General features: G+C 38.6%; 1 protein-coding gene across 2 annotated transcripts in view; it reads right to left on the reverse strand.

Moving 5' to 3' along the window:
• PRPF4 (pre-mRNA processing factor 4) overlaps positions 1-16,329 on the reverse strand; it is a 17,157-nt gene continuing 828 nt past the window's right edge. Inside the window, exons 2-14 of one of the 2 annotated variants that reach the window (XM_037851128.1) lie at positions 15,866-16,049; positions 14,326-14,512; positions 10,683-10,770; positions 10,188-10,267; positions 9,919-10,012; positions 9,295-9,389; positions 8,133-8,191; positions 7,548-7,671; positions 6,128-6,217; positions 4,343-4,465; positions 4,124-4,231; positions 3,917-4,035; positions 1-3,380 (exon numbers count right to left, since the gene is read on the reverse strand). In XM_037851128.1, coding sequence (XP_037707056.1) covers positions 3,187-3,380; positions 3,917-4,035; positions 4,124-4,231; positions 4,343-4,465; positions 6,128-6,217; positions 7,548-7,671; positions 8,133-8,191; positions 9,295-9,389; positions 9,919-10,012; positions 10,188-10,267; positions 10,683-10,770; positions 14,326-14,512; positions 15,866-16,049 — 1,545 coding nt within the window. In that variant the 3' untranslated portion in view covers positions 1-3,186. The remainder of the gene's footprint in view (positions 3,381-3,916; positions 4,036-4,123; positions 4,232-4,342; positions 4,466-6,127; positions 6,218-7,547; positions 7,672-8,132; positions 8,192-9,294; positions 9,390-9,918; positions 10,013-10,187; positions 10,268-10,682; positions 10,771-14,325; positions 14,513-15,865; positions 16,050-16,329) is intronic. The other variant, XM_037851129.1, reaches the window with a different exon arrangement.

Here is a 16,329-nt window from a genome sequence, read left to right on the forward strand (position 1 = left end):
CAATATGAAAAGACTTTTTTTATTTGTAGAATAAGCTTTCAGAGGCCAGACATAAAGTCAGTTTTACTATTTGCTCTAAATAACATTTGTGAGCTTAATCAAACTAATGTCTTCAAATACCCCTTAGGGGTCTTAGTGTACAAGATATTCCAAAACAGCCAAGACATAAATCTTGTGTTTAGTAAAAAACAAACGGTTTTAAGCTCCAATGTGAAGATAAAAATTGCTCCATTACAAAACTGAGAAGTCACTGATGTATCCTGTCAGGGGACTAGAACCTACCTCACTGTTTGTGTCATCAAAGATAATTACAGTAAAGCTGGGATGCAACCTCTCCCCACTGGCTTCATTTCTTTACACTTAACATTGTCACAGTTAAGTTAGACCATGATCTCACCATGTTCTCACCATGTTCTCAGAGTCAAAGGAGACAGACCAGAGCAGCTCAGAGCAGGGAACAGAGAAGAGTTGGGGAAAGCTCAGGAAGGAACACTTGCCCCTGTACTAGGGCCTGTTTGTTAGTTTTCATTCCTTTTTTATAGGTGAAACAGAGGCTTAGACCATTCAGCCACCTTGTTCAGGGTCACCCGGCTAGTAAGTTGTGGAGTCCTTTGAAGCAAAATAGAACTTATGCTCTTGGAGTAGTTGATACACCATCCCAAATAAGACATAGGTTTGGTTTTTTTTGGGTAGTGAAGGATATACATCACATCACCGTTTCCTATTTTCACTCTCAGTAGTTCTAACCTTGGGGCAGGTCCATCCCCCTATAGAGCATCTGGAAACCTGTGGGACCATTGCAGGTACTTCAATGAAGGGGATGTGTTGTGTGTCTGGCATTTCATGCCCAGATGTCTGGGATGCCAAGACATGCTATGATGCTTAAGACAGTTCCACTCAACAAAGTATCATCTATACCTGAAATGCAAACAGCTATCCTGTTGAGTAGCATCATAGGCACCCTCATAAGTTCATGAGGTAGAAGCAGTGAAATTATTTTAACCCCCATTTGGCATGAGTCAGTGATGAAGTGGCTTGTTAAAAGGGCAGCAAACAGATGGAGTGGTGAAAAATCTCAGGCTTTGTACTACAAACAGGACAGGCTGGCTGGCCTTGTCTTTTGGTCTGGCCAGTGTTGCCGACACTCAATAATGCCCCGTCCAATCTTTTCATAAGGGCAAACTGTCAGACAGACCAGGGTTCAAAGTTACATTCCACCACTTAGCTGAGTAGCCTTGAGCAAATTACTTAACCTCTTTTGAGTTTTAGTTTTCTCTCTAAAAAGGGAATATTTAGTTCATAAGAATGACAATTAAACAAGATGACGGAGTGTATCTGGCACAGTGTCTAGGCAATTAAGTGTTAAGTGGTAGCTATGATGTTTATCTCACCATTATTGTGAAATGTCCAAACTGGCTTCATGCTTCTCAGCTAACTGCTTTCTTACAATGATGTTTATTTCCAGTGAAGAAATGTATTGTTCTACAACTTTTCTGCCAAAAGCTAAGATAAAATGTTTTTACCCAATTCCTACCTCTAAATAACTTGGAACAACAAAATTGACAAAGTGACCAGTCTAAGGAAGCTAATAGTAAAATTAAACTTGAAAAACTGAAAACCTTTGCTAGCACACTATATCCAAGTGGCATGATAATATACTAACATTCATTATTTTATACATATTTCACAGGTAGTAATGAAAAATAATTTCTCTTCATGGCAAATTCTGGAATAGAGCCCATTAATACCTAAACAACAATGAAATGCCCAACAGAGGGCAGAGCTGAGAATTCAAAAGCTTAAGAACTACACAGGATGTGCAAATGTTGGATTATAGTTGAAATCAGATAAAACAGTATATATAGCTACATATCATATTCAGAGTTTGCAGAACAGAGTTGAAACAAAGCCACTCAATCTCTCTGGAATACCAAGTGTTTGAATGTTCAAGGAGAATTCTCCTGTGTATACACTTTCTTCTTCCAAATTCCTGTATTTTGGGGTGAATACTTGTATAATTTTAGAGTTCAGCAGTTATATATTTGTGGTGAAAGAGGTGACAATAATTGCTACATTACCAATGAAATTATAGGGTCTGAAAACAACTCATTTGTAGTCTGGCCTGTAAAGCAAAGAGCACTCTATTTTATTTTAAATTATTAACGAGTAGTGTGCTTATTAAGTAGGAAGAACCTAGAGTAAGCACTTTTTGAGATAATTTTTATAACTCAATAAAAAAAACATAGGACTCCTATGGACCAATGGCTGGGATTCAGAAAATGCTTAATTAAACAAAATGCTTCTCTGAAGGACAGTTTTTACAACAGGATTTTCCTCTGTACCAAGTGTGTAATAAAGAAAATGATATTTAGGAATATCCACTAGGGATTTTTTTCCAGATACCCCAACATGACATGACAGGTATACCCTTCTGATAGCTAATGGAAGGCAAGTCACACAATAGAGAGACGTCATGTTTAGTTTCTAAAAATTTCTTTGAATCCTGACACAATGGCCTTGCTTAGGGTAAGATGGATACCAAACTTCAAAGCAAAATGGAAGACGTTTTCTGACAAGACAAGTGTTCATTCTGAGCTTCCTGATGAAGACAGCATTTCAAGTGTGCTCAACAGGAAGAGGTAAAATCTTCTCTGCTGCATAACCATCAGCACAACTGCTTCGTCTTCCATTCTCCAAAAGCAGAGGAAAGGTTCTCGGCTTTGTCCATGCATTGTGGAACTGGTGCATGGTGAGATGTGCCTCTTTACTGGAGGTTTCCAGACTGTAGTCCATTCACCTTGCTCTCTGGGTCACAATCAATCCTGAAGCATGTACCATATCATGGAAAGCCAAGTTCCAAAAAATAAAAATGGAGGGAGCCAGTCACAATCCTCAGTGCTGCAAGGGAGGGAGGTAATAGGGCATTCAAACAAAAGATTAATAGAGACAATGTCTACGCCATTCATGGCAGGGCTTGAAGATGAAAATTAAATTTTCAACCATGAAAGGGGTTTACCATCATCCAGGAACTGGTCTGGTTGCCTGCCTGCAGAAATCCCATTCTATCGAGGGTCTGTACAAGGTAAGTAGCAAAAACATGATAGAACAGAACATATCAATTTCTCTCTTTTGAGGAAAGTGGCTCCTGAGGGAGAGCTTAAGGTTATTCTTTGTCCATGGTCCTGCCTATTCAGCCATCCAGAGCTTGAAGGTCCTGTCATATGAGCAAGTGGCTATGAGCTGCCCATTGGAAGAAATGTCCAGGCCCATAACTTTGCCCTCGTGGCCAGCCAGAGTCTTCAGTGGGGACCAGCCTGGGTGGGTCCAGATCTTGGCTGTATTATCATAGGCGCCAGTGAGCAAGAAATTCCCGTGAATAGCTACAGGAGAAAAGGAGAGGGAGAGTTGCTTGCGGGATTCAACTATTTGAACAAGAATATGAGAACAGAGGCACAAAAATCTGCCAGAACATATGATTTGGAGAAAAGTGGTATTTCCACATTCAGGAAAACCCCACACACAATCTATGTCACTACTGGACCTCCAGGAAAAGGAGACAGCCACCAGACAGACTTAGGGGAACAGATATTTTTAAGGTCTTTCAGCTCTCTTCCTAGTGGACAACTTGTTCAGAATAATATTAAAGATTCAGTGTTTAGAACTTCCAGGGAGAAAAAAAACTGAAGCAAAGCATTCAAGGAAGTCTTCTTAACTTCCCAGCAAAAAGAAGCATTCTTTGCCATAGCTCTGTTTAAATGCATGGTAGAGGGAAGGAAATTTTAATTTGTTCCATTAACAAATTCCCAAGTCTGTCCTGTACAACTTCCAAGTTAAGCTAAAGCCTGGCCTGCATGTTATGCAACAGCAACTTATCTCTGTCTGTCGTCACTAGGCCAAAAACAGAGGGAAAGCTTACGTTCAAACTTGACACCAGTCACTAAGTTCTGATGGGCAGGGATGGTATAGATGCAACGCCGCTGCCGAAGGTCCCACACTTTGCATGTGTTGTCACCACTGCCGGTTGCAACGTGGTAGCTGTGGATCAGTTGTATCTGAGTTAGAAACCAAGACTGTTTTTCACCAAGAACCCTCTCCACCTCTCATTCAAGTGAGCTTATTTTACCCATTGGGGGAGAAATTTATTCCATAGATTTCTTTCAGGTGGCCTTCTAGGAACATAATACAACGTCCTGTGCGCAGGTCCCAGACTCGACCAAATGCATCCAGTCCCCTGAGAAGATAATTTATAAATGAACACTTTGACTCTAGTTCTTGATGGAAGAAGGCATGCTTCAGAGGTGGGACTACTGCGCTGCCCCCGGCTGTGTGGAAGACGCCTTACCCAGTGCCAGCCAAAGAGCCATCTTGATGGAAGGCAATGTCATACACACCCATGCTGTGGCCCTCCTGATGCAGGATCTCCTCTTGAGCCTCCAAATCCCATAAGCGCCATGAGCGGTCATAGCTAAAACAATCAAACTATAAATTAACTAGCAGATATTTATTAAGTTCCAATAAAGACCAAGGTACATAGTTATAGGTAACATCATGCTTCTGAAACTATTCATATAACCAAATTGACGAGAAATTCCTTTCTAGCATACACAGTGCCTCAAGAATAAAGCATATCCATTTTAGGTTGGAACTGAGAAACCATAAACCTAATGCAGTGGCCATTTTAAGAACAGAATTCCCCAAGACTGGCTCAACAAAGATTCTGTTGCCTTTCACCCCCATTCCATCATGTTCCTTCATTCATCAAGCAGTTATACATTTATTAGGTATTAAATCGGATGTCGGGGATACAAAAATCAAATGCAGAAAAACTGGTCAATGGAACAGAACAGAGTACAGAAACAGACACACACATATATGGTCAAATGAGGTTCAACAAGGGCACCAAAGCAATTCAATGGGAAAGGAAAGTTTCTTTAATAAATGGTGGTGGAACTGGCTATCCATAGGGGAAAAAAAGACCCAAAAAAGCAAAACAAACAAAGAGTGGACAGAGTATCTGAACACTGCACAAAAGAAGATATACAAATGATCAATAAGCATATGACAAAGTACTCAACATCATTAGTCATGAGAGTAATAAAAAGTAAAACCAAGAGATACAACTAGACACTCAGCAGACTGGCCAAAATGATGGAGACAGGCAACCAGAAATACTACCAAGGATATGGAGCAATAGAATTCTGGAACATAAAATATTACAACCATTTTGGAAAACCATTTGGAAGTTTTAGAAAAGTTAAAATATATATCTACCCTATGACCTAGGAATTGCACTACTAGGTATTTATTCAAGAGACGTATGTTCACAAAAAGCCTTGTACATGAATATTCACAACAGCTTTGTTCCCACCAGCCAAAAACTGGAAACAGTCCAAGTGTCCATCAGTAGGAAAATGGATAAATAAAATGTAATATAGTCGTACAATAGAATACAAGTCAGCAATAAAAGGGAACTACTGATACATTCAGCATGAATTTTAAAAATGTTATGCCAAGTGAAGGAAGCCAGACAGTAATGAGTTGACGGTGTAAGAATATACAAAATCAATTTATGGTGACAGAAATCAGAACAGTTATTACTTTGGAAGGGAGAACTGACTGGGAAGGGGCATGAAGAAACTTTCTGGAGTGTTGGAAATGTTCTCTATATTTCAGTGGTGTGAGTCATAGGCACAAAGGTGTATGCATTTGTCAAAACTGACAGATTGTATACTTAAGAGATATCCATTCTGCTGTCTGTAAGTTATTCTTGAGTAAAAAGTGCTTTAACAGATTCTGACATCATTAAATTTACAGAACCAGAAAGGGAGATGGATTTGTAGGCAGAGATTATAAAAGTAAAAAAAGTACACCTCTAACGTTTGTCAAGAATGATAGATAAGAGTTTTCTTGCCTATCAGTGACTCTGAAATTTCAGATTAATTGCAATTTAAAAGCAAATACACTCATTCCTAACTATATCATATACCGTATTCTGATTCTGATTCACTGCAGTCCAAGAAAATCCTACTTGAAGAATTCTGCCCTAAAAATGTACCTGGCAAATAGGTATCAAGGGTTAACCAAATGCCACAGGCCTGCTTGGATAGAACAATACAGGATGGCTTACCAGGTGGTGCCCAGGAAACGTCCTGATGGATGCCACATTACCCGGGCCACACGCACTGTATGGCCTTCAATATCTGCCACTGGCTCGTCACTAAAAAGGAACCAAACTTAGGTAAATAAACTATTGTACAGTCATGTGAATATTCATTGAGTTTATCAGCTGTTGAGCACAGACATACCCATTCAGTATGGTTTGACAGGCTAAGGAAGTACCTAAACCTGTAATTTGTTAAAACTTTAGTGCTACAATAATTTAAGTAACTTTTCAAGGTTTTAAAAGATTTGGGATTGTTTGGCTTGCCCTCCTACCTCAATTCACTGTGTTAATAAACTCTTAATGCCATGCCATTTAGGATTAGAGAGAAATAAAAGATACTTTAACCTGATAAGCAAAATAGTCTGTCTTGGCAGCAAAACAGTGCTGGGATTCATGAAAGAAAACATATCTGGTAGAGATGTAGGATACAGAAATCAAGTTTGGTGCAAGGGGATTACAGATAAATCTTTGTTAACTTTTAACTTCTTAAAGGATCCAAATGGAAAAAGAAACTCCTAAATAGAAAGAGGCATTAGTCTCCTATTGCTGGCCATTAAATTCTGCTTCCCAGCAACCACAGAAAGAAGATCTGAAGCATCAGCAAAAGGAAATAAACACAAACCCTAAAGAGGGCAATTAAAAAGGGAACTTTGTCAATGTGCATACATAGAACTAATCAATGCCCTGGGGGAATAAATATTGCTAAGTATTACTGAAGCCAATTAAAACTTGCTGTACTCATAGGTAAAACCCAGTCTGGCAAAGAGCAGAAACACTAATTAGCTCTCAAAAGAATCCTGGAATAAAAACCTTCATGTGCATCCCAAGTTAAAGCAAACTAAGCAAGTGAATTCAGATGTCTTTTAACCAACAAGATGCTTAGAAAAATTTTTAGAAAATATCAATCATAAACTCATAAAAAATCTGTTGGTTGTGTTGGAAAACGTATTCTAGGCAAAGGATGATGCTGTTGGGAGGAGACAGCTCTTCCTTGGCAATACTGCCAGACAGAACCTCTCCCCTGTGCTTGTTTACTAAGAACCAACATGTTGCCAAGAACATCATCTTTAGTCAATCTACCAGACAGTGCATTTCTCCAAAGTCAATCTCTTGTGTAGGAGGTAGGGTAGATCTTCCCAGAATAAGTAGTCAGGACACAGTGGCCACTGTGCTGAAGGCAAAAATTAAGGTTCAAAGTTAAAGCACAGCTCCTCTGATGAGAAAAGGTCTAAGAAAGAAATCCTCCAGCCTATTTTCATACCCAGTTACCTGGACTTTTAGAGCATCTCTGGGCTAAGAAGCCAGATTTCCAGTTCCTGGGGGTCAACTAATGAATGATGCACTTTAGTGACCGCAGTATGGACAGCAGAACAGTAATCATCACCTGTCAAGGCTCCAAAGCTTCACAGAACCATCAGCAGCACAAGAGGCCAGGTTGACATCTTTTTGGTCCAAGGAGACAGTGGATTTGGGATGGAATACAATTGCTCCTACATTTGTGTTATGGCCTAAAGGTGTATAAGAGATGAAAGGTAAAGGGTTCTTACAACTTATGATGAATGACATCAGGAAGTACAAATTACGGGACCTGTGGACATAAGGGTATTAAAGTGTCTATTTGACTATATAAAAAAAAACCTCACTATTTAAATTTAAACTAGTATTGACATTACATTTAAAACAAAAAGCATAAAGCAAAAAAGTTTGTGTTTTTAGTTTAGAGACTGCAAAATGCCACAGCTTGGCTGGCCATGGGAGAAAAGTAGCAAATATATGAAATCATAATCTTCCAGCCTTGTGGTCCGAAAAAACCAAACCAAGTCAAGTTAAATCAAGAATTAATCTTGTGTATACCATCTGAGTGTCAGGGAAGGAACACCTGCAAAACTCTGTAGGGGGCAGTGTCAGGCAGAGTTTCACTGCTGAACATTTGTAAAAAGACCAAAATTTAAAAAATATTCTAACTTACCACGTAGAGTGTGAAGGAGGTTGCAATCAGGAACAGACCAGAGCTTGCAAAGCCCACTCCTATCAAATACAAAGGAAAGCATCTCAGCCAGGGTTGGTCTGGGAAGGAGAAGGTACCTTGGTAACATTACTAAAGGACAATCTCTTATCAACCCCAATAAACTTCACAGTAGGGAACAGAAAAATAAAAATAAAAGGCCTACAATTTGAAGAGTTGTAAAGAACAAGATTCATACAATAGAGGCCTCTACTAGGCTATAAGAGAGCACAAGTTGCTATTTCCCTTAACTTTTGGATCAATTTGTGAAGGAAGGCAGGCCAAATTAAACTATGCAATAATATTAATAATGATATTATCACCTTAAAAATAAATAGCATTCTGTTGCTTAAAAATTGCTTAAGTTTTTTCTTTTTTAACTTTATTTTGGAAATTTTCCAACAAATTACTTTTATATCCATGATCGCATATGATCTTTATAATAGGCCTGTTAGGTAGATAAGGCAGGAATTACAATTTCTACTTTATGGTAAAGGTAACTGAGGCTTGTAGAGCTGGAGTGATTTGCATCGTTCCTTGACTTTTTTCTGAAATATAGTCTCAATTTCTGCCTAGTGAAGTGGTTCCTGTGCAAGTTGCCTGGCTCACTAGATGGGCACTTCCCACAAAGACAAAACAAAATAAATCAACAAAGTTATCATAACCTGTGTTCTGCATATCTGGTAGAAAACAAAATAAAGATCAAAATAATAATGAGTCCTTACCCCGACAAGGCACTATCAAGGCAAAATGCTTTCAAAAATTATCTCACTCCATTTTACAGAGGAGGGAACTGAAGGTTAGAGAAGTTAAGTATCTTGCCTAAGCAACATAACTAAAAAGAAAAGCTAACTAAGGAAACTAGTAGTTGGTCTATGAGCTCACTACATGATGTTCCAAAATGCCAGTGTCAACAACACAAGAGACTGCTACATGTCATGTCCTCCGTGAACAGTAGGAACCACTAAACACAGGGCAGAGCACTAACATCTCTTCTCCACTAAAAGTATGGTGTGATCATGAGAAGCAGAAGATAGTAGAAACAGACACCTAAGATAGATGCTAATTTTTTTTTTCAGAATCTTCCCCCATCTAGGGAAAAATGTTTTTGTAAAACAGAACTTACCAACACGCTGTGGCCAACATTTTGGAATCAGGACTAAAGTGACAGTAAGAAATAGGTCGATCATCCCCAATCTGACTGCAGAAATTATTCAAAGACTAAAAAAAAAAAAAAAAAAAAAAAGGCAACAAATGCTGTGCTCATTAATAACTTAATATAAGAGTTGCTTGGCTTTTCTGTCATAAAAGAAACAACTTTCCAATTTTAACCCACCCCAAGTTTCTTTCACTTTTTGTTATACTTTTGTTAGGAAACAATTATATTGATACTCTGATGAATGAATGGTGTCAAGGCACCTCTGGAACTTCATATCTTGGTGTTTTTCACAGTCTTAATATCCTAGTTTCTTTTCAGTGTTAGCTAAATATAAATAGGAAAACTGTGGCGATCTAAAGCACAGCTTTAAGGTTAAGATGGAGAGAGTTAAAAACCACAGGCCTCTGCTGAGTAGAAAGTCAGTAGCAGGTCCCTGCCCCTTAACTGATGGCTACTCCCAAACAGCAACAGCTCAAGCAGGGGGTAATAATTACAGCTGTCTTTACCTTCCTAGAAGTGAGCCAAAGTAGAAAATCTAACAAATGTTAAAAAAACCTTTATGATATTGGTCAATTGCTGAGAGCATCTTACCCGGAGAGATTTGTGCAGCTCTTGCATCTGCGAGGTCCTAGTTGTCTCAGGAATTTCTTTATGAAGACGAGCCTCTTCCAAGCGTTTCATTGCCCTGTGACACAGAAACATTATGACCATGAGTAAGCGGGTTGTAAACAGGGGTCCACACATGCATCTCTAATACTCAATTTCACTTAACAACTGCAATCATTAAAAGTAGATCCTCAGTCCCTGAAAGGAAGTAAGGAAAAGTAAACTACATTCTTTCTTCCGGAGGCTCTCCTTACCTGGGCAGTGAATAATTCGCAATCCATAATCTAGCAATCTTCAGGCTATTCGGTCCTTCATGGTACCAGGTTTGCTGATACTGGAAGGCAAATTAAGAGCACAAATTTTAAGTCAGCAATACTTCTATTCCTCCCATTGCTGTCACCGTTCAACTTAACTACACAGAAAGTGAACTGGGTGACAAGATGAAGACAGGTAGCTGTATTTTCTACTGTATCTCATTCTATACAGCCTTATTGGATGGCTTCTGTTTCTTGTTAAGTCACATCAGGAAGGTTATGGTTCTTTCCTGAGTGGAAAACTCCCTTATCTCCAATCACACCTACTTCAGAACAGCAAACTATTGCCAACAACTATTCATGAATAGTAGTCTTCAGATACATTTCCTCCTGCTCCCTCCATCCTAGCAAAGCAGACCACTGAAAACAGAAACTGAGCCAACTATCCCCTCATTTCGTTCATGTCTCCACTATGAAGCCAAAGGCATGTTTTACCTCTTCTTTGGACTTCTTCGATTTTTCATCATCTTTTTTGGTCTTTTTTAAGGCATCAGTACCAACTACAGAGAGGATGTTTCTTAACCTGCAACAAAAAAGACCAGGATTTAAAGATAAGATTGTGAAAAGGTACATCTAAAAACAGAGCTAAGCCTTCCTACTATCTCACCATTCAAACCTCTACTGACCTTCTTTAAGAGTGAAGTTGTCATGCCTAAACTTCCAGTGTGATTTCCTTCACTCAGTTCTTCTTCCTTCCTTATTTGAAGATTTCCTAAATCCAACTATAAGCAATTACTCTCTTCAAATGAGAGTCAACTAGGCCCTACACTGGTACCACCTGTCAGTACCTTCACTTAATGCCACGATGTGCTGGATACTGACTTAGGTGCTAAGTAAATGACAAGGGTAAAAAAAGTCCTTGATTTCAGGTAGCTCACTGTCCAGTGGGGGAAGAGAGAAAGTAAACAGAGAACTATATTATGTGATATTATATGAAATGTTATGAGGGTAGTAAGCACAGAATATTAAGGGAGAATAAAGAAACGGCGCACAACCTAGACTGAGAGGTAGGATCAGGTAAGACTTCATAGAGGAGGTGTTATCTTAAATGAGTCCTCAGTCAATGAGGTCAAGTAGTCACGAATGGGAAAGGACAGACTAGGCAGAGGACTCAATGAATGGGAAGGCTTGGAGATAAGAAAACATGTTGAGCTTAGAATCACAAATAGTTAGGTATGGCTGGAACACAGAGTACAAGAAGACGACAGGGTGGGATAAGGCTGGAAATATAAATAGGGGCCAAGTCACAAAGGGCTTTTATGCCGGGCTAAGGAGGGCTCAAGGAGGGCCGAAGTAAGGAGAATGGATTGAAGAAGGAAAAACAAAGGCAGGGAAATCAGACAGGATACCTTTGAAGAAATCCCCTGAGCCATAATGGTGAACTATAATTAAGATAGTGGCAGTGAGGATCAAGGAATTCATCCAAGGGACACAACAATGAACAGGACACTCTACTGGTAGGGAAGACAGGCAAAAAAAAAAAACAAATAAAAAACTCAGTTTTTAAAAATACTACTAAGGAAACAACAGAGATTTCTGGGTTGGTAATACTCTACACATATTGCTACAAATCCATTCAAGGAAGGTAACCTATCCCTGAGGACTACAGAAGCTTTGTGTTTGCAACCCTCCCATGCCTTGCCTTAGGCATCTCTTCCTTTGCCTGGGTCAAATTTGTGTCTCTTCACTCTAATAAAACTGTAACGAGGAAAATGAAGCCCAGTAGTTTGCCAGGTCTTACAACTAGTAAACCACAGTGCTGAGAACTGAAGTCAAGCAGCCTGCCCCCAAAGTCCCCGTTATTCTAACTCCTATGTGTCAATAATAATGTCTGTGGGGGTACAAACTGATCTGACTTGATTTGTCAGAGAGCCAGAATGGCAAGAAATAGGTGCCAGAGCAATCAACCAATCTTTTAAGTCAACAATACTTGCTCCTCCTGTTGGCTGGCTAAATGACTTATATCTGGAGGAGATGCTCAGTGTGCATCAGAATGCCCAAAGTGACAGAAACACATGGCATTCCAAAGTGAGCTCTAATAGAAATGGCTGATGGTCAAAATCATAATGACAAAAAACATGATAGCAAAGAAAATATAGATAAAACAACAGAAGAGGTAAAGAAGTATGTGAACTGGGACATTCCAGACAAGGAATAAAAGAGCAGAAAGAAGATGAGAGTAAAGAAATACACAATCTGCCCAAGGATACTGACCACAGAATGACTAATGAGTGTCATCGATTCAAAGGGCATTAAAAATTGGTCACTGCACAAAAAACCTGAAATCCATGATTCTTATAGCTCATGGATGAAAGAAACTGGATAAATCTCTCTCTCCAAACTTGAAAAAGCTCTACAACTTTATATAGCTTTATAACGAGTTGGAAGTTGAAAAAAAGACTTTTCTCAATTACCAAGAAAAACCAAATTTCTAGAATGCATGTTAAGAAAAACAGTGAATTATTTTTCTTTTCTCTCTATAGAAGAATTACAAAATTTCTATTAATAAAGAGGCAGCTAAAAGTCTAGGAAAATATTATAGAGATATTTTAGGCCATTCATTAGTAAGTATGTTTTGCCATTTTCTCCCCAGGATTTTATGTTTGCAGTATTTTTCAGCTTTTAAAAATTTGTAATTTATTATGATTTAGGACTTCATTGTGAGTAAATATTCAATATGCTCTCTAAAAACAACAATAACAACAACAAAAAAACAGAACAGAACATATCATTGTAGAAATAATGGAGAGACTTCCACTGCAAGGGATCAGGGGTGAGGAAAGGCTTTTCTGAGGAAGTGGCATTTATGCTGAAAACAAAAGAATGAAAAAGCTCTAAAAGGCAAGAGACAAAAATAAAAAGAAAACGATTAAGAGAAAAGAAAGAAAAGAAGTCGAGTAATCCAGGAAGATCACTGTGGTTGGGAGTCTACTGAATTGGAAGAGTGGCACAAAGTAAGGTTGTAGACCTCACTGACCATAATTAGGAGTTTTAATTTAAGCATAATGAGAAGACACTGCGGGATTTAAAGCAAGTGATTAACACAGTAAGTTTGAGGCTATCACACCAGTCCTGGTGTGACAGCAATGGAGGTGGAGAGAAGAGGACAGATCAGAGGTGCAAGTCAGAAGTACAGCATGCTAATTTTGCTGATGTATTTTTCATCTGAGAACTGTGTGAATGGTAGTGCCATTTGCTACAGGATCAAGAGAGAAGTGGGGAACAGATACGTTCAATCTAGATACATTGAGTTCGAGGTGTCTGTGGGATATCTAGGTTATAAACAGAGATTCGGGAGTCATCAGAATATCTGTGGTAGCTGATGCCATGGGAGTGCAGCTGATGGCCTAGGGCGAGACTAGGATAAGGGTAAAGAACCACAGTCCATAAAGGCGACACAGGGGAAACAGGCTTAGAAGACAAGTGAGAAGAAATAGCCAGGGAGCTAGAAGGAAAATAAGGAAAATGGGGTCTTATGAGAGCCAAGGAAACAGGGTATTTCAAGGAGGACAGGCTGACAGTGTACTAGGGCTATACTTAGTAAAGATGGGCTAGTGACCTTGATAAAGAGCAATTTCAATGTTATAGGGGTCAATCAGCTTACAGTGGTTGAAGAGTAAATAAGGGGTAAGGAACTGAAGAGAGCAAATGTAAACAACTCTTTCAAGGAACTTGATGATGAGCAGATGGCACAGTAGACAGAGAGCGATATGGAGATAGGGAATCCTTTAACTGTGTATGACTAGTCTGTCAGTAAGAGACTTTGCAATATTAAAACCGCAAGAGGGCCATCACTATAGAAGAGCGTCTTTTTCAATAATATTCAGAAAATACTCATCATGTTTACGTTGTTAGCAAGTAGCACCCTTTTCACGATTTATAAAGAAAAATTAGTAGTGGAGTAACAGTTGACCTAAAACTCACAGATTATGAGCTAAACTACATAAACACAACTTGATAAAATATTATGTTAGCACTATCTGAGACATTCTGTTCAAGTTTTAGCTACAAAGACCAACTGAAATTTGGAACTAGAACACTGTGATTAAAAAAATAAACAACTATTTAGGAAGGGCACCTTTCTCTTCTTTCAGCAGGGCCCTCTCCAAAAAGTGTGATGGGTTCCCCCAAGGCTCTAAGACAAGCCTTGACTTCCGAGTCATCTGTGGAAACATTGATTTGCCGGGCTCGTTTTCTTCTCTCAAACTCGGCCAGTACTTCTGCCTGTCGCTCGCTGATGTGCTCTTCAATTTCAAACACCTCTCCTATAAAAAGAACAAGTAACATCAGCATAATTCCCAGATCTTCCTTCAAATAGAGGGAAAGAAATAATTTCTAACAATTGGAGTCTCTATATGTCCCTAGAGGAAGGTAATAGTCTCATCTATTTTGTACTTTATGGACATAGTTTACTCTTTTTCAATTTATTAAATTATTGCCCAGCACATAAACAGAATGACACAGCTTTAGAAGGTAGGAAAATGGTTCCAGCCACCTCTTATTTCACTCAGCAACCTCACACCTTACATAAATACGCAGCCTGGATGACATCAGAAATGAGCACCTTTAGCAAATGGGTTAACTAGGTCATCTATCCAGAAGATAAAATAGAAATGTTTTTAACAATCACCAAAGCCACTATCTAAAATAGTGCCAGTATAGGGACACTCACAAATGTTACAAGTCAAATGGAATGATATTTCTGTGACCATAAGGCTTTTGGATAACTGAGCAACTAGTTTTAAAACCCATACCAAGTATGAGTATCTGGATAAAAAATGAGAGGAACGACGGTGATGCAGTTAAGTTTAAAAACAGTAGTAAAGGTAAAGGACATGTGTATAAAAAAGAAAATGTCTGGGAGGACCAACAAAGAAACATGACAGCAATTCTTTCTGCAGAGGAGTCTTTTCATCTATACCTTTCTGTACTGTTTGAATTTATGATAAATGTACAGCTTTATTTTAAAAATTTAGTGGATTTCTAGTTACCTAAATAGAAACAGGTACAGATTGAAAAACACAGGTTACAAAACATTTTCCACATCACAGTTTCATTTATGGGAAAAAAATGATTTTTTTTATAACTACTAAAATTCTCAGAAAGATACACACCCAATTAATAAAGATTACAAGATTTTCTACTTCATACTTTTCTACATTGATTTTTTTGATTGATTTTTTTAAAAGAAAAAAAAACCTCTTACTTTTATAATTAAGAAGACTATTTCATTTTGGATGAAAAATAATTGGAAAACCAAAAAAGGGAGAACAAACAAGCCACAGCTGCTCCAACCCAATGCTAGAACTATGCCAAATCTCCAGAAAGCAAAGGAAATCAATTTGAATCCAAATACACAATGAATAAATTAATGGTAAAACTAATAATTCATGGAAGGAAAATGGTATAAAAGCTGTAAGAAAAATGCCCCCCCCCCCGATGATGCTCAAGGGAGCAAGCAAAGTATGGCCTTTCAGATGCAAGTTTAAGAGTCAAAATGTTTTGATGCTGTAAAACTAGCGATTTAGTTCTAGAAGGTAAACCTTGTAGATCTAAGCTATTCACTAAAGAAAATGTGAGCAGCAAAGATAAAGATGAACTCACAATTTGTCTCTTACCAGAAGTTATATTGATATTTCCTGCTTCAATTCCTGCTTTAAGTCCTTCTTTTCCCAAAATTCCAGACTCTCCTTTGGCCAGACGCTCTCTCTCCTTCTCTTCCAAACTTCCATAATAGATGTGAGGTTTCTTCACCACAGGGGCAACTAAGTCATCAGATGCCTTAGAGGTTTTGGTTGCCTGCTAAATCAAAGAACTGGATTAATTAAAGTTTTAACCTTAGCAACCTACTGGGATTCCTCAAATCTTATCCTGAGCTTCAGTTTTACTTCCTCTGCAAACAAAAAGACAAGCTGGACACCAAGTAAGATATTCTTCCCTTTTTGGGGGGCATATTTCAGTCCCTCAATCACTTAGGTTTTGCAGACAAGACGTAAGACACTGAGAAAATTAACGAATTCCTCTTGGCGATTTTTCTATCACAGTTTGCAACAGAACCTGTTCTTTTGGTTGCAAGTGCCAT

This window comes from Choloepus didactylus, chromosome 10 (assembly GCF_015220235.1).
Source record: "Choloepus didactylus isolate mChoDid1 chromosome 10, mChoDid1.pri, whole genome shotgun sequence".
Lineage (NCBI taxonomy): Eukaryota > Metazoa > Chordata > Mammalia > Pilosa > Megalonychidae > Choloepus > Choloepus didactylus.